This window comes from Mesocricetus auratus, unplaced genomic scaffold, assembly GCF_017639785.1.
Source record: "Mesocricetus auratus isolate SY011 unplaced genomic scaffold, BCM_Maur_2.0 Super-Scaffold_100014, whole genome shotgun sequence".
Taxonomy (NCBI): Eukaryota; Metazoa; Chordata; class Mammalia; order Rodentia; family Cricetidae; genus Mesocricetus; species Mesocricetus auratus.
Genome location: NW_024429197.1, coordinates 5,295,543 through 5,322,306, shown reverse-complemented (window position 1 = coordinate 5,322,306; position 26,764 = coordinate 5,295,543). Strand labels below are relative to the sequence as shown.

Here is a 26,764-nt window from a genome sequence, read left to right as displayed (position 1 = left end):
CCGCAGCCGTCTTTGTGCATTTCCTTTTCTTTCCTCTCCCCTTGTTTTTAGGAATTTGCTATAGACGCCTTTTAATATTAAATAAGATAAAAACTTCGATTGGAAAACCGTCTTGTTTGTAAAGCTTTGTCCTGCTTTAACGTAAGTAGATTTTGAAGCAAGCCTTTATTTGTTGTTTGACAGGAGGCCACGCAGTGCATAGAGGAACTGAGTGCCCAGGGCCCGCTGCATGTTTTTGTGAAGGTGGGTGTGGAATTCACCCTGGAACGGAGCCAGATCACCAGGGATCACATGGGCCACTTACTGTATCAGCTGGTGCAGTCAGAAAAACTCAGCAAGCAGGACTTTTTCAAAGGGTTGGTATCCTCACACCTAAGCCTATGGGTATTTTAACATCATGTGCCATGTTGATTGACAGAACGGCAATTTGTAGGCTAGACTGGTGTATGTAGGTTATCTTGTGCTTTTCTCTGAGACCTCCATCTGGTGTCTATAATGTAAAAGATCTGACCAAATTAACCACAACTCATTATCACAAGGTTTTAAGTCAGCAATCCTCCATTTTCCTCATTAAGGAAAGTTGTTGGGTTTGTTTATTTCTCCTTCAGAAACTTGTAAGTTTATGTGAAATGGTCTGGAGGTCTCAGAGATAGCCTGAGACAAAGGTCCCTACATACCGAATAGTTTTCTTCTACAAGAATCTTAACAATATAAACTTAAAAAGAAAGAAAATACTGCCAGGCGTGGTGACTCACACCTTTAATCCCAGCATTCAAGAGGCAGAGGCAAGTAGATCTCTGAGTTTGAAGACAGCTTGGTTTCCAGAGCTAATTCCAGGACTACACACAGAAACCCTGTCCCACGGAAAAAAAAAAAAAAAAAAAAGGAGGAGGAGGAGAAAATACCTGTGTACTTGTTCTATGGAAACCCTATGTTCAGAAGGGAAAAAAGGTGATTTTATCAGCAGTATGGATTTGATTCCCAACTGTGGTTTGTAAACTGCTCCATGGTAAACTGACTGACTACAAAGTGGAAATACAAGTCAAGAATCAAGAATGTGGGTGCTTTTTAGTTGTGACATGAGATGAAAATGATGTATTGTTGAATGACAGGATGACTTCAGTTACATAGTTTACTCTATGCTGAGAGCCCACAGAACATGCGTTGGCAGGATCAAGTGATTAACCCACAAATCCTGGAGTTCCTCTAGATTGTGTCCTCCAGTGACACATTAACAGCAGAGTGTGTACACATAGTGAGAGTGTGGCCAAGTCTCTTCTGCATGGCAAGTGTATGTCATAGCATTGCAAAAGCTGTAAGGTCAAAAATGTTGACATCAGGATGCCTGAAAACCACAGTGAGTTGATAACTGAGTGTTTTGAAATGGTAGCTCAGGAAAGCCTCTCTGCCCTGTAGAGAAAGCTCCTTTTACATGGAAATGAAGTAGTGTGGAGGCCTCTGAGCTGCGCCCCTGACTGGAGTGGGGTTGCAGCTGGAAGGCAAGCTCATGTGGTATATAAGGACACAACAGCCCTGGCTCACCCTTCATTCCTTCCTCCTTTTGATATAGCTGGTAGATTTGTGCATGTCTCTCGCCTCTGGTTTTAAAATCTGTTGTATGAAAACCATTGCCAGGCAGTGGTGACACATGCCTTTAATCCCAGAACTTGGGAGGCAAAGGCAGGCAGATTTCTGTGATTTTTAAGGCCAGCCTAGTCTACAGAGTGAGTTCCAGGACAACTAGAACTGTTTGCTACACAGAGGAACCCTGTCTAGAAAGAAAGAAAGAAAACTGTTAACAAAACCCTGTATTTTTTGCACTAAGTCAGTGGCTGCAGCTTTCAGCCCACACATGACTGCACCAACTCCCCAGAAGCCTTTTCTCATTCTTTCTGTGTTTTTGAGACACAGTCGGGCTCTGTTACAGCTCATTTTAAACTCAAGCTGACTGCCCCTCTTACCTTAACCACCCTGTGGCGTAAAATTCCCTTTATTTTACTTCACATTAAGAAATACTTACATATCATAGCACAAAAGCCTGAAAAAAACCTTAGACCACCAAGACTTGTAACTTAGAATAATGTTTGTAGCAGCCTGCCCTCTTATGTTCTTCCAGCTTTCCCATCATGTGGGTCTCTAAGATAGGGAATTCTGCCTCTCCTCCCTGTGTCTGACTACATGGTAGCATGTGTTTAGTCCATGATTTTATGATAGCTCTTACCCACACTTTACATGGCTACCTAAGTATTTCAGAAGTCACTTCCATACAGAGGTGTTCTCTGCCCTCCCTCTGGCTCTGTCAGTCATACTTTCCTGGTGTTTGCTCTGTCTTCAGTTTGCCTTTACATGTCCAGGTCTCTTCCTACACTAGTGTGAATTCCAGAGTATTGTACCTGACAGGAAATGCTTAGAGTGCACAGACTTGTTACTCTACTGATACGGATCTCCATTTAATTTTAACTTTCAAATTACATTTCAGTGATTTTTTTTTTCCTTTTTCAGTTTTTCTGAAACCTTGGAATTGGCAGATGACATGGCCATTGATATTCCCCATATTTGGTTGTACCTGGCTGAACTAGTCACCCCGATGTTAAAAGAAGGGGGAATTTCCATGAGAGAACTTATTGTGTAAGTTGTATTTGTTCTTTTTAACATCTAGCAGGGCAAACGGACTCAAAACTCTCCTACTCTGTGACATAGTGCTGTCCATTGGCACCTCTGGACACTCATGGACACAACTTATGCCTCTAGCCTTCAGTTTCAAGGAGAAATGGATACAGTGTCTAGACTGGCAGTATGTTGGTGATAGGAGAGGAGAGCCCTTTGGTCCTTGGAGGGTGGTGGCCATTGCAGACTCAGCTCCCGAGTCCGGAGGTGATTGTTTCTGGGAGTTTCCTGTTAGTCTGGGTTTGTGCCCACCTTTGTTGAGTTGCTCTGAGCTGCTTTGCTGCATGGCTTGCATGCTCACAGTTACGATGGCAGTGTCCTGAGATGGGTGTGACCTGGGGTGGGTGCTGCCATGTGTTACTCGTGCTTCTCACCTACAGTCCTTCATACCGCTACACTCTGCAGACACCATGCCCTCCTCTTGAAAATGCACAAAGTGCACATTGGCGATCGTGAGACCTTCGTGGGAAAACAACCAAGAAAAATGGCCTCAGTTAACTGAGAGAACCTTTTTTGAGGAGTTTACAATGTTGGACCTGGAGAACTTAGTTTAGGAAGACTGGTTTAGGCTATGGGAAAAAAAAAGGTTTCTTTTCACTCAGAAAATACCGTAAAGAAAAGAACATTCTGATTTAAATGTTCTTGTGACTGAGCCTTAAATGAGTGTCACTCTTTCATTTGACTTTGTGGGTAAGCAGAGTCACTGAAGTGCCTGACAATCCAGGACATCCACAGCCCCTCTCCTGCCCATCCACGAAGCATGAGGTGACCAGGGAGTCTGATTGGCTAGCCTGCATACTCCCTGCTTGGTACTTATTCGCGGCTCCTGTCTTTTACAGAGAATTTAGCAAGCCTTTACTTCCCGTCGGAAGAGCCGGGGTCCTGCTTTCTGAAATCCTGCACCTTCTATGCAAACAAATGGTGAGTGTGAGTTGAGTGTCAGACCCATTGATGTGGCCAGAAGGGCAGTGATGTGACCAGTCCACGTCTTTGTCTGCAAGTCTGCTTGGCTTGTTCCTATCAGAGGCGCCTTTGCTCTTCTGTCACCAAGAAGAATTGTCCAATCTCACTAGAATGGATTGCTGTAGTTGTAAAGAATCCAAAGATACTCATTATTTGTGCCTGTGAGTTTTGTCTTTTCTTGAAACAAAATGACTATGTTAATACTTTTAATAGATTTCAATTAAAAAAAAAACTTTCAGAGTGGGACTGGAGAGATTCCTCGGTGATTAAGAAAACCTTCTGCTCTTGCAGAGGACCCTGGTTCAGACCCCAGCACCCACATAGTGACTCACAGCTATGTATAACTCCAGCTCCAGGGGTTCCAATGCATCCTTTCAGCCTACATCAGTCAAAGCACTCATTTATTCACAAAACAAAAATAAAAACTTTCAGACAGGAGTCACAAAATGGTTAATTTTATTACTTTTGACTAATGGAATGGTAGTCTAATCTAATTAGAAATAGGAGGTAAAAATGTTTGTGCAAGATGGTGAAGTTTTCCAGTTAAATGCCTGTAATTCAAAGATAATTATCCTTCAAAGTCTGTATAGGTTGAGGGAGATAGGCAGGTATGAGCCATTGGGGCGGGATGACTTCATGGCTTGGTGTCCAGAAGAGAAATTTAACACAGAGCAGAACTCTCTGGAAGATGCTGGAGCCCCTGCTGGGCTCCATCTGAGCTGGAGGTACTGGGATGATAGATTACAATTTTGTAAGTTGTCATTTTTATTTTCCTTCCTGTCTTGCTCTGACCCGCAGAATCCCTTCAGTGCCCATTTGTGAGACCCGTGTAAAACAGATGCTTTCCATAGCTTGCTCTAGTGACATCCTGTTTTGTGATAATGCTGTCTTATAGCACTAAAATGTCTGCTTTACTATTCTTTTAAATTCAATGTTCCCTCTTCTACCTCCTTTAGAGTTCTTACCTAAAATTTGTTATAAACTTTGATTTTTTTATTAACAAAACCAGAGTTTTGATGTGTTTTTTTTTTTCTGGGGTGTGTGTGTGTGTGTGTGTGTTGTTTATGATTTTGAGAAAAAGTACCAGTATACAGCCCAGGCTAGGCTCAAATGTATGGCTGTCTTTGTACCTACTTTCCCAAGTAGTGGGATTACAGGCGTGTGCCACACCGCTCAGCTAAAACCAGCTCTTCTCTTGGTCTAATGTATGATGATGTCATGGTTAATGACATCATCTTTATGAGGCAGCAAGGGCACCTGCTCATGTGCTTCCAGCTGAGCATGATTCTTCTGCTCAAGCTGAAAGGTGATCTCTGATGGGGGATACCAGAGAGGCGTGTGCCTGGCTTTGTGAGGTGTATGTATATGCAGAGCCATCCAGGAGGGGGAAACAGTGTAAACATGGAAACATGGTGTGTTTGGATGTTTAGTAATTGTTGGCAGTTTCCTAAATGAAACATCTAGTAAATGAATAGTTGATTCATAAGCAGTTAAACTAAGTCATTCACTGTTTTCCTTGTTTATTTATATATTTATTTATTTTTAGATTTGGGAGACAAGGTCAGCTCTGTAGCCCAGACTATCCTGGAATTCATTGTGTAGTCCAGGCTGGCCTTGAACTCAAGTTCTGGGGTTATCGGTGTGACTAAAATGCCAGAATCACCATTACATTTACATATATTCAGGCATCTCTGTTTGAAAGATAATAGTCCCGTTAGTAAGAACAATACTGAATTTTTGTTTTTATTATTTTTTAGTCTTTAGAGTTCTGCACTTTTTACATCAAGCAAACCTTTTTTTCCTTCTTACAAACGAAACTGATGGATGGGTTTATCTCTGTTTTAGAGCCATAAGAAAGTAGGCGCCTTATGGAGGGAGGCTGACCTCAGCTGGAAGGACTTTTTACCAGAAGGGGAAGATGTACATAATTTTCTCGTGGAGCAGGTGAGTAACAGTTCCTTTTGATAGTGGTTGGTTTGAGGTTGTTAGAGCCCTTTTATAGCGTTCTTGAGGACCTGGGTTCTATCCACATGACTGCAAATGATGACAATGATAAGTAAATCAAACTAGTACTATTGGTGGACTAGAATCTTGACTCATTAGTAAAGCCTTGGGTTTCAATCCCCAACATTTCAGCAACAAAGACAAAAATGAGAGCCTTATTGGAGGCAGCATTTGAAGTTCGTGTTTTTTGTTTTTAGTTTTAAAGATTTAGTTATTTATCACATATACAGTGTTCTGCCTACATGCCAGAAGAGGGCACCAGATTGAATTGTAGATGGTTGTGAGCCACCTTGTGGTTGCTGGGAATTGAACTCAGGACCCCTGGAAGAGCAGTCAGTGCTCTTAACCTCTGAGCCATCTCTCCAGCCCTGAAGTTCGTATTTTAAGGCTTCTCCAGCCATACAGCCAGCAGATAATTTTAGGTGCCGGGTAACACATCCAGCACATCTCAGGAACAGACCCGAATGCAGCCTATACAGATGCATGGACAGGCAAGTTTCATTGGGGTGCACTGGCCTCTCTCTCATGGAGAACCTGTAGCACCCTGCCAGCTCAGCGTGTTTATTATAGAACAGAGAGGCAGGGTTTCTGCATACAGATAACATTCATACATGGACCATAAAGGAAGGCTTTGCCGTTTCCCTCTGAATCTGAGGCCGTGGGGTCCTTGACATGGCGCACATTCACCCAGGACTTCACACACAGGGCTTCCTCTGTTCCCCAACACCAGGAAACTGCAAGCGTTGAGAACCTGAGTTTGAGAGAACCTCTGTAAAAATGCCAAGAAATGATGTGTTCTTGTATCCCAGCACTGGGGAGTCAGAGACTAGAAGATTGGTAATCCTGCTGGGCAGACAATCTAGCCTGATAAGTGAGTTCCAGGCCTGTGAGAGACCCTGTTTCAAAACAAAACCCAAGGTTGTCCTCTGACCTACACATGCATGCACCTGCATATATGCATGTGTACACACATGACTAAACCCACGTATATACGCACAGTTCAAAAAGGATACTTAACAGACTCTTAGTGACCCAGAAGTGAACTTGATGAATAAAATGACATCACAAAAACTGCCAGTATTCTGACTGAGCAGCCTCCAGTTTGAAGCCACAAGGTACTGGGGACAAGGGGGAGGGGCTAGAATGCCACTTATAAGGCAGAGAATCATAAACAGGCTTTTTAAAACCCCATTGACAGTCATCGTAGGGGCCTCTGATTTGATAGCCAAATGCAGAAATTTATAAGCCAAAGTGCAACAGCAATGCACTCTAGTACTAAACAAGCAACTGTGGGATGCCAAGAACACTTGAGGTCGGACACTGTGTGCCTGTACCTGGGATCCCACCTCTTGGGGGCTGAGGTAAGATCTACAGATCTGCAGATAATCGTGCAGGCTTCATGGGGAGATACTGTTTCAGACAAACAAAATTACTTCAGGAAAACTGGAACTAAGGCCAGTTATAGCGAACAGTAATGACGTATCTGCTGGTGCACATAATCCTAGCACTCAGGAGTCAGGTGTCTCTGTGAATTTGAAGCTATCCTGGTCTACAAAGAGAAAGCTATCCAGGACTACTCCATCTCCAAAGGAGAAAAAAATTTTAAACCAACCAACAAACAAAAAACTACAGTAGTAAAAATAAATAATGTCAATTTAAAAAATAATAAATGTCAAGCCCATTGCTTTGCAGTGTGGTGTGGGATTCTCTTGGAATCACAGCTATTCAGGAGCGTGATACAAGAGGATTACTTATTTACCATAAATTTGAGGCCAACTTGAGCAGTGTAACAGAACAAAAGCAAGGGAGTGTCATCTTTGGGATAAAAACACCATCCGAGTCGCTGTGTACTTGCTTCAGCCACAGGGCTGAAGAGATAGCTAAGCAACTACTTCTTTAACTCACTATGAACCTAAGGCCGTCCTTGAACTCCACCACTGGGCACACCTTTAATCCCAGCACTTGGGAGGCAGAGGCAGTTTGAAGCCACTCTGGATAGCCCCTGGCTTTGAAAAACTCAAAACAAAAGCATGTGCTACCACCACCATTGGACTAGAAGAAAAGTTTTAGCAAAAAAGGCAAAATGATCCCTACTGCAAAAGAGGTGACACTATTATGAATTTTGTTCCAAAATGTTAGAATACATTTTACACTAATATATTCGTTAACGTCATTGAAGTGAACAGATATCTAGAACAGAGATTGTGTTTTTACTTAAAAATGTTCCTACAGAGAAAACTTGAGGATCCATGGTCTTTCTGTGAATTCTACCACATATCTAAACACTAAGCAATACCAAGGAATATTGTGAACTCCACAAAGCAGTCTCAGTTGTGGAAAACCAAAGCGGTCTGTCTGCTTCCCTTTTGCTGCACACCTGATCCCCACACTGAGCAGAAGCAGGCTGATTTCTGGGCCTGCCAAGCCAGGACCACATAGTGAGACCCTGTTGAAAATTCATTCTTGAACTCAGGGAGATGAAGTTATTGATACATGTTAAGCAGTGCCTCAGGAAAAAAATCCAGACACTGGGAGGTTAGTGCAGACTCATGCCTGGACCTACCCTGTGCAGTAGCCCGAGAGTGGGTGTCTGGTTCAGGTTACATTCCCTTTGTTGCCTGTGATTTAGAAGACAAATGCAGGAGTGAGTAGGGAACAGGAGTTAACTGTTATCCTTGGCTACATAATGAGTTGGAAGCCAACCTGGGCTATGAGACTGTATTAATTAGGGTGTCTATTGCTGTGAAGAGACACCATGACTACAGCAAATAGTTATTTAATAATTTTTAAAAATATTTCATTATGTATACAGTCTTCGTCCCGCATGCCAGCAGAAAGCACCAGATCTCATTCAAAGTGATTGTGAGCCACCATGTGGTTGTCAAGAATTGAACTCAGGACCTCTAGAAGAACAGTCAGTGCTCTTAATCGCTGAGCCACCCCCCTCCCCTCCCCACCACCATGGCAAATTGTACAAGGAAAATATTTAATTGAGGGGGGGGCTTGCTTACAGTTTCAGAGGTTCAGTCCATTACCATGGCAGTATGCAGACAGACATGGTACTGAAGGAGTAGCTGAGTGTCCTACTACATCTTGCAGGCACCAGGAAGTCAGTTGAGACACTGGGTCCTATCTTGAGCATAGGAAACCTCAAAGCCCACCCCCACAGTGACACACTTCCTCCAACAAGGCCACACCCACTCCAACAAAGCCACACCTCCTCTACTAGTGCCACTCCCTGTGAGGTTATGGGGGCCAATTACATTCAAACTACCACAGTGACCCTTTGTCAAAACCTGGCAACAACAAAAGATGTTATGGTGAACTCAGTTATAAGTGAAAGCCCAGCCCTCGAGGTACTAGGAAGGAGGTTTCTCTTACCTTGTCAGTGGTACAGCTTTGTTTGCAAATGTTCCTACTTTTATTTTTTTTGTTTTTTGTTTTTGTTTTGTTTTGTTTTGTTTTTGAGACAGGGTTTCTCTGTGGCTTTGGAGGCTGTCCTGAAACTCCCTTGGTAGTCCAGGCTGGTCTTGAACTTACAGAGATCCGCCTGCCTCTGCCTCCCGAGTGCTGGGATTAAAGGCGTGCGCCACCAACGCCCGGCTATGTTCCTACTTTTATTGACATTTTAAAACTGGTAATTGCATTATAGCTCAAAGTAAGTTCAGTAAAATCTGGTGGAATTTTAGGAGGTTTTCCTTGAAGGCACTGAATCCCTCACAGCATTAGAATCATGTGAAAAGTTTATGGTTATACAACATTGATGGCTTTTATTTTATGTGTGTGATGTTTTGCCTGTGTGTATGTATGTACTCCAGGAGCATGCCTGGTATACAGGGAGGCCAGGTCAGATCTCCTGGAACTAGAATTACAGATGGTTGTAAGCACCACGTGGGCAGAATTGAACCTGAGTTTTCTAGATGAGCAGCCTGTGCTATGCTCTTAACCACTGAGTCAGCTCTTCAGCCCTTGATTGACAGTTCTTAAGAAGCTCGTGGCTGTCTTGAAAGTATGGGGAGTGGGCTGCTTACCAGCACTGAGCCAGAGAAACATCAAGAAAAGGACTTTGTATCTGTGTGGGGCCAGGGCTGGTGTGGCTGAGTAACAAAATGCTCATGTGACACTCTCACGGTCTCAGGTTCCATTCAAAGCTGCAAAAGGGGGAAAAGGAGAGAAAGGTAGAGGGGTGAGTCAGGCGATTCTGGAAGAAATGAAGCACTGGGGTAAAAACAATTCAAATGAACTTGACTTTAATGACATTTAGTACTCATGTTTGTCTTCGTAGTTTGTGTGCAAAGATGATGTAAAGCCAGACATAGTCACACATCTTATTGTAGCCTGACTGAACAGTATGGTTTGGTTACTGACTTGTCAGCTCCCTGTTTCTGTAACAACTGATAGCACCATTTTTTGCCCTTGTGCTTAGCGTGATCAGGGGCCATAGGATCCAGAGCTGCCACTGTTCTTTTGTGGAGAGGCTACAGTCTTAGACCTTGGGCTCCTGCGTTATAACTCCCTGCAAGGCTGCAGCTCACAGTGATCTGGAGGTAGCAAGGCAGGGAGTTAGTTTGCCTTTTATGCAGAAAAATGCACGATGTAAGGGTTTGACAATTGAGCTGGCAAGACGGCTGCAGGTAAAGGCACTTGTTGCACTCCTGGTGGCCTGAGTTCATTCCTGAGGATCCATGTCAGGTGGGAGAACAGAGTTTGGCATAGAGCAATGACTCAGCAGGTAAGATTGTGTACTGTTGCTGTAAAATTCCATGTCAGGCTGCAGACAGCCACTATAATAACTCCAGCTCCAAGAGGTTGAACACCCTTTTCTGACCTCTGAGAGCACCTGCACTTCAGTACACATGCCCACAAGGACACGGGATTAACAGGTATTCTCTGACCTCCCACATTTGTGCCCATACATGTCATGTACACACATGCATACAAATATTATTAGTGTTTTTTAATTTAAAAAATAGATTTAATTAGGTATTGTGTCTCCTAGTGCAGATGCCCTCAGGCCATGAGTGGCAGATCTCTCTGGAATTTGGAATCAAACTCATGTCTCATGTAATCATCACACTGAACACTATCAATGTTTCATATTTGGTTCCAGAAATTAGAATTCATAGAGACAGAAAGTTCCTGTTCCTCGGAAGCACTTTCAAAGCGAGAACTCTCTGCTGAGGAGCTGTCTCAAAGGCTGGAGAAACTCATCATGGAGGACAAAGCGGATGATGAGCGGATCTTTGACTGGGTAGAGGTACAGACACCGACCATGCTCTGCTGTCACTCAGTCCAGTGCCAGTGGGTCCTCGGAGCTCCCATGGCAGTCCCTTACTTCAGACCACTTCCCCGTCATACACTGTGGCTTTTGTGCCAGTATGTATGTATGTATACAGTGTATTTGAAATTCAAAGGCCACTTAGAGGTTTTTATAAGTGCTCAGTCTTTTTATTATTTTTATTTTATTGATTTAGGTTTTACCTGGGTAGGTTGGTTTTGTTGTTGTCGTTTTGTTTTCTTCAGGCGGGGCCACATTATGTGTAGCCCTGGCTAGTCTGGTGCTTGCTAAGTAAACAAGGCTGCTTTCAAACTCATAGAGATCTCCTTGCCTCTGCTGCTGTGTGCCACCATCCCCAGTCAATTTCAGTCTGGCAAGTCAAGGAAAAACCTATTGAGGGCACAACCCCATTTCTCTGGGTCTCATTCCAACCCTGTGTGGTTAACATTCCTGATTCCCACAGTGCTTATCTGTGAGCACAAGGACCTCTGTGCCTTCCTCAGTGTAGTCATCTTTTTCCTAATCTTCTTAATCCATTCATGTTACAATGTATTCTTAGACGGCAGCCATGCTAAACACTATGTCACCAACGCAGCTTTGTTTATTCTGGAACTCAGCATAGCCTCAGTCTTGGACCTTCTGGTGCGTGCAGTAACACACACCGGCTGTTAAAGCCAGGCTGTAGCTTATATACTTGGCACCATTCCCTTCGTGGTTTTCCATAGATGGACAGTATGTCAGTAGTTTGAACTTTCAGTTTTTAATTCATTACAGTTTGTGGTGATTTTGTCTTATAATTGTTAAACTTTATTACAAATTAACAAATTTCCTTTTTTCTTTTCTTTTTTTTTTTTTTTTTTTTTTTTTTTGGTTTTTCAAGACAGGGTTTCTCTGCGGCTTTGGAGGCTATCCTGGAACTAGCTCTTGTAGTCCGGGCTGGTCTTGAACTCACAGAGATCCGCCTGCCTCTGTCTCCCGAGTGCCAGGATTAAAGGCATGCGCCACCAACACTTGGCTTACCAAATTTCTTTATCAAAACTTAGCACATATTTGACCACTCTTAGTTTCTGATATGCTAGCATTTGCAATAGTTTCATTAGAATTCAAGTTAAACAGTCTCAGCAAGGATAATTTGAGAATTCATATATTTCACATGCTTTTCTCTGCCCTAGCTCTCCCAAATCGTTCTCCAGCTCCCACCCAGCTTCATGGGAGTTTTGAGATAAGCTCTCTGTATTAGTGGCTCCGGAACCCACTCTGTAGATTGCCTGCCTCTGCTGAGATTAAAGAGAGGCTACAGTTACTGGCCAGCTTCATGTTTATGCTAGTGTCTGTTCTTGAAAGAAGGCTCAGCAAGTAAAGACTCTGCAGCCAAGCCTGATGCCCTAGTTCAATCCCCAGAACTCACGTAAGGGAGCAGCGACAAGCTCCTGAAAGCTGTCCTTTAACTTCCGCTCACAAGACACACGAACCAAGTAAATAAATGGAAAAATTATTTGATTATTTTCTTAAAGAGAAAACAAAGGATAAATTTCCAACAAATGCAAATTCTGTGTAATAAAGATAACTTCTTTTACAAACGCAGACAAGAGAGCAGGAAAACCATATTAAGTGCCTGGTCTGTCAGTACCTATGCCTGAGTCTGGCTTCTGACAGCCTTTGGCAGACCCATCTTCCTTCCTTTGTCCACATTTTTGCTTAATCTGGAGCCTTGTTTGCAGTTTTTCCCAAGTCTTTTCTACTGTAGATGCTAGAATCAGAATACTTGGTCTTACTTATACAAGAAGGAGCCGTTTATTCCTTGGTAGCCCTTGAGAAGGAACACTCAAATGATTTAGAAGTGTTGTTGTCTAATTATGTTTAGCTAATTGGTTGATTTTGCTCATGTTGCTTTGAATTTCATCCATTGTGGATTTCAAGTATTGTTCAGTATTTAAATTGCTCTGCTAACCTGTTTTTCAACAATATTGTTGAATGGCAGTGGTGGTGCACACCTTTTAATCCCAGCACTGGGGAGGCAGAGGCAGGTCTGTGAGTTTGAGGCCAGCCTGGTCAACAAGACTACACAGAGTAAACTTGCTTGGATGGATGGATGGATGGATGGATGGATGGATGGATGGATGGATGGATGGATGGATGGATGGATGGAATGAATTAAAGTATTGAGCACACAGATAATACATTATTTTCAGAATCACACACTAATTTTTTTTTTGTTATTTATTCTTCAAAAATAGTTGTCCCCAAGTTTTAAAAAGTAACTCTTTGAGACTTGGCTTCAATCCAAATTAAGTTATTTGGATTTGTTGTTTTTGTTTTGTTTGTCATACTTATGTTTGTTTTTATATTGGTTGTTTTGAGTGTTGCTTGTTTGTTGAGAGGTCTCTCTATATAAGCCAGGTGTGCAGTGAGCTCAGTGCTCGCCACACAGTGCTTCGCCATGGCCAGCTAAGTACTTTTAAGGAGGTGTAAAGCAGTTGCTGTAACACATCTTCTCAGTGTGTCAGTTGGCACCTCCTGCTCCCCACAGCCCCTCCCCAGATGAGGCAGTGGCTGCACATGCTTCTGTTTCTGTGGTTGACCTGGCCGTGAAACCTCCAGTGGAACAAAGTCATTCCTAGCTGGTGTCCCAAAGAGCTGGCCATCTGCCTGCCTACCCTAGCTGATCAGAGAAGTTCCTGCTGAGTGGGATTTGAGGGCAGGTGTCAGTGAGAGGCTGCCTTGATTTGCCTTAGTTATAAAGTCCATCAAGACCAGCCTTGGATGGCTAAGCTTTCTTTCATAAAAATGGACAATGACATCTTCAGGGTTTCTTGCCAGGCACTTTGTTCAGACTGACTCTGATGGAAAAGACTGTGTGATTCTATTGGAGTATTTGAAACACTGTCTTAGGGAGTGTCTCCAGTTGTTTGTCTTTTTCTGCTGCTGCATATCAGCTTAGTGTAACCCTAGCAACAAGGTCAATTCACATCTGTTAATGCACTTTTTCTTGACATCCTTAGGTAAGAGGAACAAGTTTCTCAACACCTGAAGGCTTTGTTCCAGGCTGGCCTGGAAATCAGCCCCATTTTCTGTAGATGAAGATTACAGCAGTGTTGGTCCAAGGACAAAGTGGCACAGTGCTGACAACATGGCCCAGGCTACACTGCACTCCTGGTGCAGTGAAGCTTACTGTGTTGCTCTGGCTGGCCTCAAGACCTGGCTGCCTAGAACTCAGAGTATCTACCCTGCCCTCCCTCCTTTCCACCTCTCGAAACCCCCGGTGGTGTAATTAAAAGGCCTGAGCACCCACACTCAGCTGTGGTGCAGCTGCTTTTGAATGTGTAGACATGGGCAGGTCTCCTTTTGTGGGTTATTATTAAGGAATGCTGTTGTTTAGCGGTTGTACTTCCAAATGAGCGTCGTACATGGCGCTGTGTGATTGACTGAGGAAGAAGTCCCTCAAACCTGAGTGGCTGCCTGCAGCGTTTTCACAGACAAGTGCAAGCACCTTGCTCTAACATGCATTCCTTCTGTTTTCATTTCCAGGCTAATCTAGACGAGAGCCAGATGAGTTCACCTACATTCCTTAGAGCTTTAATGACGGCTGTTTGCAAAGCGGCTATTATAGGTAAGTGACATTTGTTGTTAGTAATTCCTAGCATCTGAAGTACAATTTTTGGCTTTGCATTTCATGATCTGATTTTATATGGTCTTGGAACTTGCAGTTTCTGCGCAAGTGGTGGCATCATATCGTGCTACCTGCTGTCTCTCTCAATCATGAGTGAATAGTTGATCTCTCAGTGAGAACCTGCTTAATGTCACCTGCTACCTTGCGTTCTGTGGTTGACCACGACTGTTTAATACTTCTTGGGTCCACATAGATTTTTCTTTCCACTTTTTCTTTCTATCATCAAGGCCATGTCTTCCATTCATGAACGGGTTGAATATTTTTTAATGGTTTTGGTGGTGGTGGTGGTGGTTTTTGGTTTTGGTTTTTTGTTTGTTTTTGGAGGTGGGGGCTCATATAGACCAGGCTAACTTCAAGCTGACAGTGTTGCTCAGGATGGCCTTGAACTCCTTAATCTCCTGTTTATGACTCCCTCGTGTTTAAATCGTAGGTACATGTGACCAAGTCTGTCTTATTGCTTAAATGTCTATGCCATATAAACATGAGCACTTGTTCATCAAGCTATAGCTGCAGCTCCCAATTTTGCTTCATTTTTGCTTTTTTAAAATACTCACTTGAATTCCTACAGATTCCAGTCTTTGCTTTTGACCCCTTACCTCACCTTTCCCAAATGTGTGTATGCGCTGTACTCAGAGCAGCAGAAATGAGTTGACTCTGGTTCTCCTGTCCCTGCAGCTGACTGTCCTAGCTTCAGAGTGGACACTGCCGTGATTAAGCAGAGAGTGCCGATCTTACTCAAGTACCTAGACTCAGACACAGAGAAGGAACTGCAAGCACTTTATGCACTACAAGCGTCAATAGTAAAACTTGACCAACCTGCCAGTAAGTCTCCATCTTGGCACAGAGAGCCCAACCTCTCAGGGAGAGCTTATAAGCCTTGAAAGTTGGGGTTTGGACATGGGGAAAAGGACGACTTGCAGCAACCTTTAGAATCAACTATGTGAAAACCTATGTGAGAAAATGCTAAGTCTAGTTTAGCTGGGCGGTGGTGGTGCATGCCTTAAATCCCAGAACTCAGGAGGCAGAGGCCAGCCTCGTCTACAGAGCAAGTTCCAAGACAGCCAGGGCTGTACAGAGAACAAAACCCTGTCTCAAAAACTCGGGAGGTAGAGGGGGTGTTTATTTTTAGGGCCTGGAGAGGTATAGTTCAAGTGTGAAGTCAATGGCTGTTCTTCCCGTGGACCCAGGCTCAGTTCCTAGCACCCACATGGCCACTTACTGCCATTTGGAACTCCAGTTCCAGGAAATCCAGCGCCCTCTTCCCATCTCCAGAGCCACCAGGCATGTACTTGGTGCACAGATATATGTCCATGCACAGAAGACACAAACACTTAATGGGGTGGCCAAGGGCAAGGGGAGCGTGTCTTCTCAAGTCAAAGAGGTGAGCCTGGCATACAGAGTGGACCCTCCTGTCACAGCTGATGTGTGTACTGCTCATTGTGGGGACCTGGTCACCTGAGATGCCGTGGCCGTGGTGACTAAGCACTGAGTTTTCCATTTTATTTAACTTGCATTTAAGTGGTCCCATGTGGATATCGGATGCATATTGAATAGCCTTGAGGCTGCCCAGTGATCTCAGCATCCTAAGCCACTGGCATTTACCAAGGCATCAGTTACTCACACATCCCAGTGTTAGGTACTGGCCAGTGAATCACTGACGTACTCAGGAATTTACTTTGGTTTGTGCACATGGATGGACCTTATTTCAGGTTTATTGAGTGGTTCCCAGACACTTTGCTTGGGTTATGACTTTTGCATCATTTTCCTTCGAAAGTGAAAGTGCTCCTGAATCTTCCTGGGAGACAGAAAGGGCTAAAACAAGTTATCCTCAGAGCATAAGTCTAAATCCAAAACTGTAGCTGTTTTACATGTGAGGTCATGTAACAGGACAGGGTGCTTCTCTTGCAGAAGAGGACACTAGCTTTTCAGATGAGATGCTGTCTGATGAAGTGGCTGCTTAGTTGATATTAGGAATCCCAGTATATCGACTTCAGTCATCCTGGGAACTGTTGGTTTGGGAACCTGCAGCAGACAGACTTGTGGCCTTGCTCCATATCCCTGTAGATCAATTAGAGTTGTTTATTTTGTTTTTGTTGGGTTAGGGGAGAGGCTTGATTTGTTTCAGTGTTAAACTAATATAGTTTAAAAATTAATCTAAAAATGTAATTAAGAATCTGTCTGGTTCTCATATTAATTGGTGTTTGTCATTCATTCACTGCTGAGTCCTTTAGTGTGATGATCAGGAAGCTGACTATGCACATATTTAATCTCAGGACTCAGTGGGCAGAGGCAAGTAGATCTCTGTGAGTTCAAGGTCAGCCAGAGCTACATAGTGAAATACTATCATGAAGGAATTTTCCTTTTTTCTCTTGCAGTGCTGTGGATTGAACTCAGTTCCAAGGAACTTTTAAAGAAAGAATAAATACATTTAAAGGAGCTTAATGTCTCTAACAGCATTCTCCCTGTTTTCAGTAGTAATACAAGTTTCCACTGTAAAAGAAAAACAATTCCAATTGTTCAGACAGTTGAGATATTTAAGATACCAAAATGCAGAGATCACCTGTGCCTGCATTATGTAGTGTCCCTTTGTTTTTAGTACAGCCTTAGAATTTTTAAAGTATTTAATTTTGTAACTACATGATAGGAGACAGCCTCACTGGCATGTGAACATCATTGGATTTGAATAAAATAAAGGTATAGAGGTAATGTAGGCTGCTTAGGGTTTTCCTCTGCAAATGGGTGCCACCATGTTCCTCAGCATCAAGAGCAAGTGGTGTGAGGTCCTAGGAAGCCAATATTTGTTCATTCTGTTGATTCACTCATTCCCTGCTTTCATTCATTCATCCACTGCTCATTCACACATCATTGCTTTCCCTGGCAACTGCAGTACCCAGACCAATGGCTGTTTTCACCCACTTGCAGATTTGCTCCGGATGTTTTTTGATTGCCTGTATGACGAGGAGGTGATCTCAGAAGATGCCTTCTACAAATGGGAGAGCAGCAAGGACCCTGCAGAACAGAACGGGAAGGGCGTGGCCCTCAAATCTGTCACAGCATTTTTCACGTGGCTGCGGGAAGCGGAAGAGGAGTCCGAGGATAACTAATACTTCAAATACACAAACGAAACAAAAGAAACAATTTAAGTATTTTTTTAAAAAGTTTCACGTCTTCGCCAATCACAGTGCAGCAAGGCCAACTCTCGCAGAAACCCCACGTGTGCACGAGTGGGAGAGGGAAAAGGAAACAGGTGATCATGGAGGATAAAGGTGCTGGAACAAGGAGACAGCAGACCTGAGGGCGGGAGCTCGGAAACCAAAATACATCACTATTTATAGAAAATATTTTCTGTTTTAATCTTTTCTTTTTAAACGAGGACTCATACTTAAAAAAAAAACACATTTAGCAAAAAAAAAAAAAAAAGAAAGAAAAAAAAGGAAAGGCAAAAAAACAGTTGAGAACTTTTAATTTATTTTAAGGACTGCAAATGCCAGTGTGTAATTTTTTAATTTGCAGTTTCTGTAAACAACTTGTATAATAGAAAAGCAGAAAAATAAATTTCCCTTCCCTTCAGATGCACCTCACATTTGTGTTAAGACATAGCTGTTAGTCCAGATTTGAGAAGGTTTGGGGTGGACAAGGTAAGAAAGATCTCTCTCTCTCTCTCTCTCTCTCTCTCTCTCTCTCTCTCTCTCTCTCTCTCTCTCTCTCTCTCTCTCTCTTCCCTCTCGTCCCTCCCTCTCTCCCTCTCTCTCTCCCTCCTTCCCATCCCCTCTCCCTCTGCTTCTCTCTCCCTCTTGCCCCACTCCCACCCCTGGCATCAGATCTTTCTGCCTGCCTCTCAGCTTGCTTCAAAAAATATAAAAATCACACTAGTAATCACAAAACATACATAACCTTGGAACAGAAGGAAGTACTATGGACCAGAAAAATCCAAGACTTGTTCAGAAAAAGTGCTACCCTGGAAAATAACCTGAATACCATTGAAATGGCTAGAGCACCCTTAAGGCTTGTAAATACATAGAACAACAAATATTTAAAAACATAAGGAACTGACTCAATACTATTTCTTTTCACTTTCAAAATATAAGGAACAAAATAAAGGCAAGCATTGCAAGTTTAAAATCAAGTAAAGCGACGTTTCCTTTTGACAGCTGTCACACGTGTGCTGGCTGCTTATTGTCTAATCCCAGTTGCTTCTGACTGTGGGATGATGGTGTGTGTGTGGGCCGTGTGTGTATTTGTCCGGTGACTGTGTTTAGGTGGCCGTGCCCTTGAGGTCCAGGACAGCAAACCTCAAACAGTCTAGCTATGTGTATTAGTATTGCAGGCAGCAGGTCACCCCAATAATACCACTGATTTTTAAATCTCCCATTAATCATTACAGTAGTTGAGAATCCAAAGGAGAAATGGCTCAGTGGTTAAGAGCACAGGCTACTCTTACAGGGGATCCAGCTTCAGGGAACCCAACACAGACATGCATTCATACCAAATACCAATGCACGTAAAGTAAGTCATTTAGGGGGAAAAAAAAGAATCCCAAAGATACCTTTGGAAGGGATTAAAAAATTGGGCTGGCAAGACGCCTCAGCAGGTAAAAGTGCTCACTGCCCAGAGCCTGACCCCTGGGTTCACTTGTTAGAGGATCAGATTCTGCAAATCGGTCGGTCCTCTGACATCCAGGCATATGCTAGTGCTCATGCGTGCTTGTGCTTAAGGTATGTGTGTGTGCACGTGCACATGCACACCTAAAGTGAAAAAAAATCCTGAGCTTAAGCTAAATGCTGCTTTGTAGTCAAGCGGAGTTTACCAGAGCACATCAGCCTGCATGGAAGACCTCATCACTGCACTCGAGCTTCATCCAGGCCGGTGAGTGGGTGTGATGCCTCTGGGTCTCTGTCAGCTGCAGCTCCTGGCCCGGTTCTTTCCTTCCCCTCCATGACATTACTGGGCCTTCACCCTACAAAATGTATTCATGAACAAATCTAGGCTGATCCCAAATAAATACTTTGTATTTCGTATCCACTTAATCTAAAATATGCTGGCTTCTGTGTAACAAAGTGCCCACAGGAGACCACCTGTGGGCTGAAGCACCAGAGCAGTTCTCCACCATGCTAAAGTGCTTTCCTGGACTGGCTGAACACTCCACACCCTAATGTATGTAGTCACGGAGCCGGCTTTTCTGTGGTGAAGAGCCAAGTGCTAAAAATCCTGAACACCTGGTAGCATCAGCCATAATAATGGACTTGGGAAGTGGTTTGGGAAGGTCTAGGTGCCTTGGAAGCCTGTTAGAAAAGTCACCTGGTTGAATGGTGTAATGTGGTAATGTCTCCAGCACCCTTATGCAGAGCATTCCCATCCAGGAAGCACCTGTGGGATGCAGGCTTTCTGAAGAATCTGATGGTGTTTATGGGGGGAGGGGAGTAACTACATCTTGGAAATCTATGGCTGCCATGTACAGGCTGGCCCATTCATCACTATTTTAAATATGAACTAGTGTAAAAATGGAGAATTTTCAATTTAAGTGTTGATAAGTAATCAGGTTAACATCTAGTTCAATAGCAGAAATACAGTTTGGAAATGCATCCAGTGAAGCAGTGGTATATACTACAAGGTTGCTTTGGGGTTTTACGGGTTGGGTTTTTGTTGTTGTTGTTTAGCTTTGCTTGTTTGTTTATTATGTTTGCAGTGTTCTGTTTGCATGTCTGCCTCCAGGCCAGAAGAGAGCACCAGATCTCATTACAGATGGTTGTGAGCCACCATGTGTTTCCTGGGAATTGAACTCAGGACCTCTGGAAGAGGGACCTCTGAGCCATCTCTCCAGCCCCTGCTTTTGGGTTTCTGGATGCTGTGTCACAATATTTGATAAAATTACGGTCATTTCCTAGACAGTGTGCCTGTTATCCTAACACTCAGAGACAAGATGATGACAGCCTGAGCCATATAACAAATGGGGTGGCGGGGGAGGGGGGCAGGCTCTCATGGAAAGATAGCTCAGTGGATAGAGCACTTGCACAGATACAGAGACCTGAGTTCAAATCTGTAGCCCCTCCATAAAAGTTAAGTGGGATGGCATGCCTGCCTGTGACTCCCACGGAGCAGAGACAGGAGGGTCAGTGAGGTGGACTGGTCTCCAGCCAACTTTCAGGGCCAGTGGGAAAGCCTGTTCAAAGGGAATTCATTGGGAAATGATAGGTGGTCCTCTTCTGGCTTTGCATACATGGCCACATGCAGTATCAAGGTGGTATGACTAATCAGTTCATCCGAGACTGAGACAGGAGACTTGCTTTGAGCTCAAGATCATTCTGGAGTTAATGAGTTCTGAGTTCTAGTCTCAAAAGCAAAAGTGAAATTATGAGCAGAGAACTAATGCTTTTTATTAACCAAGTGCACAACCTTAGATTGCTACCCTTTTGGACCTCTTCCTGGAAAGCAGGATTTGGTGGGATACAATTTAAAACAAGCAATGTTTGGATATAGTTAGCTCATCTCTGTAATTCCAGGACAGGGAAGACTGACACAGGAGAACTGCTGCAAGTTCAAGATAAGCCTGGGCTAAAGAGTGAGATTCTATCTAGGGGAAAACCAGGCCTGAGACTTTCTACTGGTAAGTGATTGTCCTGCAAGCTTGGGAACCTGAGTTCAAATCCCCAGAACCTACCTACATAGAAAGGTGAGCATGGTTTTGTGTGCCTATAACCCCAACCTTGGGAAGGTGGAGACATGCTGATCCAGGGAGTGTGCTATGACCAGGAGTAACAGTGAACATTTCAATTTACTGAGAGATCCTGTCTGAGGGCAGTAAGTCAGAGATCTCATAAGACTTCCTGCTTGGATCTCTGCACATACTGCATGGGTATACTTACCACATTCATGTACATGTAATGTGTACACATACAAGCATGCATGCATGCACACAATCTCAAAGCAATAATAGGCAACATCAACAACTGGCTTCCTCGCACTCCTTCAAGACACAAAAACACCAGAGTACACAGTTTTTCTTCAGGAGCAGGTATGTAACCTCACTGGTTCATTAAGTGTCTCTGGTGCACTGAAAATAGTCAACAATTATTCCATCATTTGAAAGATGTCCTTTTTAAGGAGAGAAAAAAAAAGCTAGTCCTAATCACACAGAAACTTATTGATTGTAAATGCTCAGTCAATAGCTTAGGCTTGCTACTAAGTAGCTCTACGTCTTAAATTAACCCATTTTTATGTACACACTACCATGTACACTCTACCATTTTTTTCCAGCATTGCATATTCATCTGCTTTCTCTGTATCTGTCTGGCAATTCCTGAAACTTCTTCCCAGTTTGGCTCTCCCAGTTAACCTCTTCCTGTCTACTCTTGCCCAGCCAGCCTTTTATTAAACCAATCAAAAGACGCTTTGGCAAAGACATATCTTCACACTGTACAAAAAGATTATTCAATAACATGCAACTTTTCAAACTAAACCATTGGGTACATCACAGTTGGGTTATGAAGTAATTTTTCAAGAAGGTATTTAAAGGCTGAGGATACAGGCAGTAGCAATGTAAATACTCAGATGAGGTCCTATGTTCAATTCCCAGCACCAACCAGAAAAAAAAAAATGACTTAGCATCTACTAAGGACTGCAGCCTCTACTCTTGGGGAGTTGCTGTCCTGTGTAAAAACAAAAGCTTGAGCTTGCCATAGTGTCACATGCTTTGAATCCCAGCACTCAGGAGCCTGGACAGCCAGGGCTGTTACACAGAGAAATCCTGTCTTAAACAAAAACAGAAGGCTTGGGGTTCACGTTGCAATTTACTTTATAACTTACATTGTCCAACACTTTTGTTTTTAGCACCTATATTTATATTGTAAGATGCCACAGGCATGTGTTGTATTTTCCCTGCCTGATCCTCCAATCAGGGCCTGACACCTGGTGAGGGTGGTTTTAGAGACCAAGGTCTCAGCTTACTGCTCTTGAGCTGTCTCACCATCCTGGTTCCAGGCATCTTACCACACTCTCTACTGAGGGAAAGGTCTTTCCACAGAAAACACAGGCCTCAACCAAACAATTTAGGAGCCTGGCAGTGCTGTGATGGAGATGGTCTGGGCATGTATGAGACCCTGGGCACAGGGCGGAGAGAGAGAGATCCAACATTTTTTAAAAACCTACAGAGCAAGACAATGACAGGAATTACTTCTCCTTCCCAGGAGGATGGTTTATGATGGTAATATTCAGAGTCTACTGAAATCAGTGTGAAAATGTTACCCAGGGTTGGAGAGTCAGCTGAGTGAGTGCACACAGTGTTCCACAAGTCTGAGGACTGGAGTTGACATTCCCCTGCTCCCACAAAGCAGGGGTGGAAGCTGCCTATAATCCTGATGTCCAAGAGATGAGATTCCTAGGACAAGATGATGAGCCATGTGTTCAGTGAGAAGTCCCAGGCTCAATACAGTGAGAGCAATCAGGAAGAGTTCAATCTCTGGCCTCTATACATGAGCACTCACGCAGTCAGACTTTCTTTGGGCTGCCAACTCAACAAATGACACATATTTATTATAAATGCTTGGCTGATAACTTAGGGTTAGGCTTGCTTTTAACTATTACAGCATAAATTACTCCATTTCTATTAATCTATGTGTTCCCCTGAGGCTTGTTTACCTCATCTACATACTTTCCATCCTGCTGTGTAATTTAAAAAAACAGCCTGAGAAAGGAAGATGCCACATGACAGAGTTCAAGTGGAGGGGGGTTTTAATAGGGGAAAAGGATTGTAAAAACGGGAGGAGAGACCCGCCCCCAGGGACAGCAGCAGCAGGAAAGAGGAAACAGAGGCACGTGGGGGGGGAGGTTACACAGATACAAAAAAGGAGGGGTAGGAGATTGGCAGGGCCCTTTTTAAAGGGAGCATATTTAATAGGCACAGGTGGTGCTCTTAGTGGCAGCAGCTGAGGCCGTATCTTGCCCGAACTCAAAAAACTGGCCAGTAAAATGCCTAAATACTAGCACTCACTAGTTTCTGAACAAGTGGGGAGGAACTCTGGTGGTGATGGTCTGTCCAACACCATAGTTAGCATGCACACAGTGGAGATGAGGACTCCTGGGGCCTCCTGTTCTGTAAATAGTTTCCTTATAGGAGAGAGGGGGAGGGGGAGGGGGAGAGGGAGTGTGTGTGTGTGTGTGTGTGTGTGTGTGTGTGTGTGTGTGTGTGTGTGTGTGTGTGTGTGTCTGGTCTACTAAGTCTGTCCCATCATTTCATTGAGGCAGGACTCAATTTTCTTGGGGTTCCCTAGAGATGCCAGCATCCCACAGACAACAGGAAACAATCTAGAAAACACAACACCCACATTCCCAAGAGGTAGAGTGGATGTTTTTAGTCAGTCAATGGGATAAGGAGATCTGTCATGGACTAGAAGCGTTTGTTTAAAAGTTATTAACTGATAAAGGTCAGAAAAAAAAAGCTGAAATAAAGATTAGATTCAGATTGTTTTAAAAGGAAAAGGGGGATACAAAAATGATGGGATAAAAGGGTATATTATTGAATCTACTTTTTTTTTTTTTTTTTCGAGACAGGGTTTCTCTGTGGCTTTGGAGGTTGTCCTGGAACTCGCTTGGTAGTCCAGGCTGGTCTCGAACTCACAGAGATCCGCCTGCCTCTGCCTCCCGAGTGCTGGGATTAAAGGCGTGTGCCACCAACGCCCGGCCCTTGAATCTACTTTTAAATTTAAAAAACCTACTAATCTTAAATATTTTACATTGGTATGGATTTTTGTATATTGATAGTTTTTTGTTTGTTTTTTGAGACAGGATTTCTGTGTGATAGTCCTGGCTTTCCTGAAACTCACTTTGTAGACCAGGTTGGCCTTAAACTCACTGAGATCTGCCTCCCAAGTGCTGGGATTAAAGGTGTGTCCCATCGTCATCTGGCTTTTTTTTTTAATTGATACAAATTTAAGATTATTTTTTGTTGGGCCGGGCGTTGGTGGCACACGCCTTTAATCCCAGCACTCGGGAGGCCGAGGCAGGCGGATCTCTGTAAGTTCGAGACCAGCCTGGACTACCAAGCGAGTTCCAGGACAGCCTCCAAAGCCACAGAGAAACCCTGTCTCGAAAAACCAAAAAAAAAAAAAAAAAAAAAAAAAAGATTATTTTTTGTTGTAATGTATATCTGTTTCTACTCTTGTTTAAGTTATTTTTGTATACTGATAAAAATTTAAGGTTATTTTGTTAGAACATATGTACATGTTTCTACTCTTGTTTAAAGTAATTGTACCTATGCAGCTCCTTTAACAATGTAATGTAAATTTCTAGTCCTTGAAAACTATTGTTATAGCCAGGCATTGATGGCACATGCCTTTAATCCCAGGCAGGTGGATCTCTGCGAGTTCGTGGCCAGCCTGGTCTACCGAGCAAGTCCCAGGACAGGCTCCAAAGCTACACAGAGAAACCCTGTCTTGAAAAACCAAAAAACAACAACAACAAAATACTACTATTACAAACTAAGATAATAAAGAAATGCAGGTTAGTAGTTACTCGCCTAAAATAATCAAACTTGCAGTCATGTTAGGACTATTTTCAAGGTTAAACATATATTTTAGATAGGTCTTCTTCAAACACTTCAGAGATTTACAGAATGTGGCATTTAAGATGTTTAACAGCATAAGGCTTTTCATGATGAGACACAATGACATTCCCAGGGTTTTTTCTGTGTGTATGTACATACATGTGGTGCCCTCCCATGTGGTAGCCTCTCTACATAGCCCTAGCCATCCTGAAGCTTGCTATGTAGACCATGCTAGCCTTGAACTCAGGGAGATCTGCCTGCCTTTGACTTCTGAGTGCTGGTATCACAGGGGAGTGCCACCACACCAGGTTACTTTCTTGTGACAACTTGTGTTTTTGGCAAGCACATGGTTATTGTGTTCTTTACATTTTTGTTCTACCGTTCTGCTTTCTTTTAAATAGAATACTTTTAATTTTAGGTATAACTTGGTGGAGATGCCTCCCAATTCTTATTGGAATCATCCTGCGTGAGGTAGCACTTGCCTTTCTACTTAGTAAGTTCCAGGCCAGACAGGACTACATAGAGAGATCCTGTCTCAAACACACATACCACGTGTAGGAAGTTTTCAAGTGTATCCATACATAAGAGCAGTATCTTAGGTTTCTATTGCTGTGAAGAGACACCTTGACCACTGCAACTCTTATAAGGAAAGCATTTAATTGAGTTTCAGAAGTTCAGTCAATTATCAACACGGTGGGGAGCATGGTGGCATGCAGGCAAACATGGTACTGCAGATGTTGAGAGTCCAAAATCTTGCAGCAACAGGAAGTTGACTGATACACTGAGGGAAGCTTGAGCAAAAGAGAATCTGATTGCCTGCCTCCACAGTGACACAAGGCCATGCCTTATAATAGTGCCATTCCCTTTGGGGGCCATTTTATTTCAAACCACAAGTGGGTTAGAGGACAGAAGGTGTCTCGGTGGTTTAGGTCCCCTCTTCTCATAGAGGGCTTCAGTTTGGTTCTCAGCCATTTACAATGAACTATTAACAATTCCCAGTGGTGCATGGAATCCTCAGACACCTGCACACACCTGGTACACATATGCGCATATGTATATGACTAAAAACATTTAAAGAGGGTTTAAAAAGAAATAGAATTAAGAAAACAGAATCCCACCGGGCGGTGGTGGCGCACACCTTTAATCCCAGCACTCGGGAAGCAGAGGCAGGCGGATCTCTGTGAGTTCAAGGCCGGGCTGGACTGACAGCCTCCAAAACAATACCGAGAAACCCTGTCTCGTAAAACCAAAAAAGGAAACAGAATCCCTCAAAATGACTAAATTCCCCCTTTGATACTATTTGTTTCCCCTTCCTCAAGCTCCTCATAAATACAATTCACATCTCCCCATAAATCACTTTTGAAGGGCTTGAATATGACACCAGTGTTCGGGAAACTGATAATGTCACCAGTGCTGACACCAGTGAGGAATTTTTAATGGTGGTGATTTAATTGACTTAGAACTTTTAAAGTGTTGGTCACTGTGGCGGTGCCAGAAGCCTTTCAGAATTTAGTTGGTTTCCTAAATAGTTTTTTTTTTTTTTGCATTGTGTGCACATAGGTGTGTGTGTGAATTCCAGAGGTCACAGATGTGAAGCTTCTTCGATTGCTTTCCATCTTATTTTTTTAAGACAGGGTCTTTTACA

The 26,764-nt window shown here is 43.2% G+C and overlaps 1 protein-coding gene across 18 annotated transcripts in view; it reads left to right on the top strand.

The window, feature by feature from the left end:
- Positions 1 to 18,708, top strand: part of Eif4g3 (eukaryotic translation initiation factor 4 gamma 3) — a 210,279-nt gene extending 191,571 nt beyond the window's left edge. For all 18 annotated transcript variants that reach the window (XM_040756302.1, XM_040756301.1, XM_040756300.1 and 15 more), the window contains 8 exons: positions 184 to 356; positions 2,503 to 2,628; positions 3,507 to 3,588; positions 5,476 to 5,574; positions 10,745 to 10,891; positions 14,441 to 14,522; positions 15,258 to 15,404; positions 17,505 to 18,708. In XM_040756302.1, the coding sequence (XP_040612236.1) occupies positions 184 to 356; positions 2,503 to 2,628; positions 3,507 to 3,588; positions 5,476 to 5,574; positions 10,745 to 10,891; positions 14,441 to 14,522; positions 15,258 to 15,404; positions 17,505 to 17,686 (1,038 nt within the window). In that variant the 3' untranslated portion in view covers positions 17,687 to 18,708. The remainder of the gene's footprint in view (positions 1 to 183; positions 357 to 2,502; positions 2,629 to 3,506; positions 3,589 to 5,475; positions 5,575 to 10,744; positions 10,892 to 14,440; positions 14,523 to 15,257; positions 15,405 to 17,504) is intronic.
- Positions 18,709 to 26,764: the final 8,056 nt, after the last annotated feature.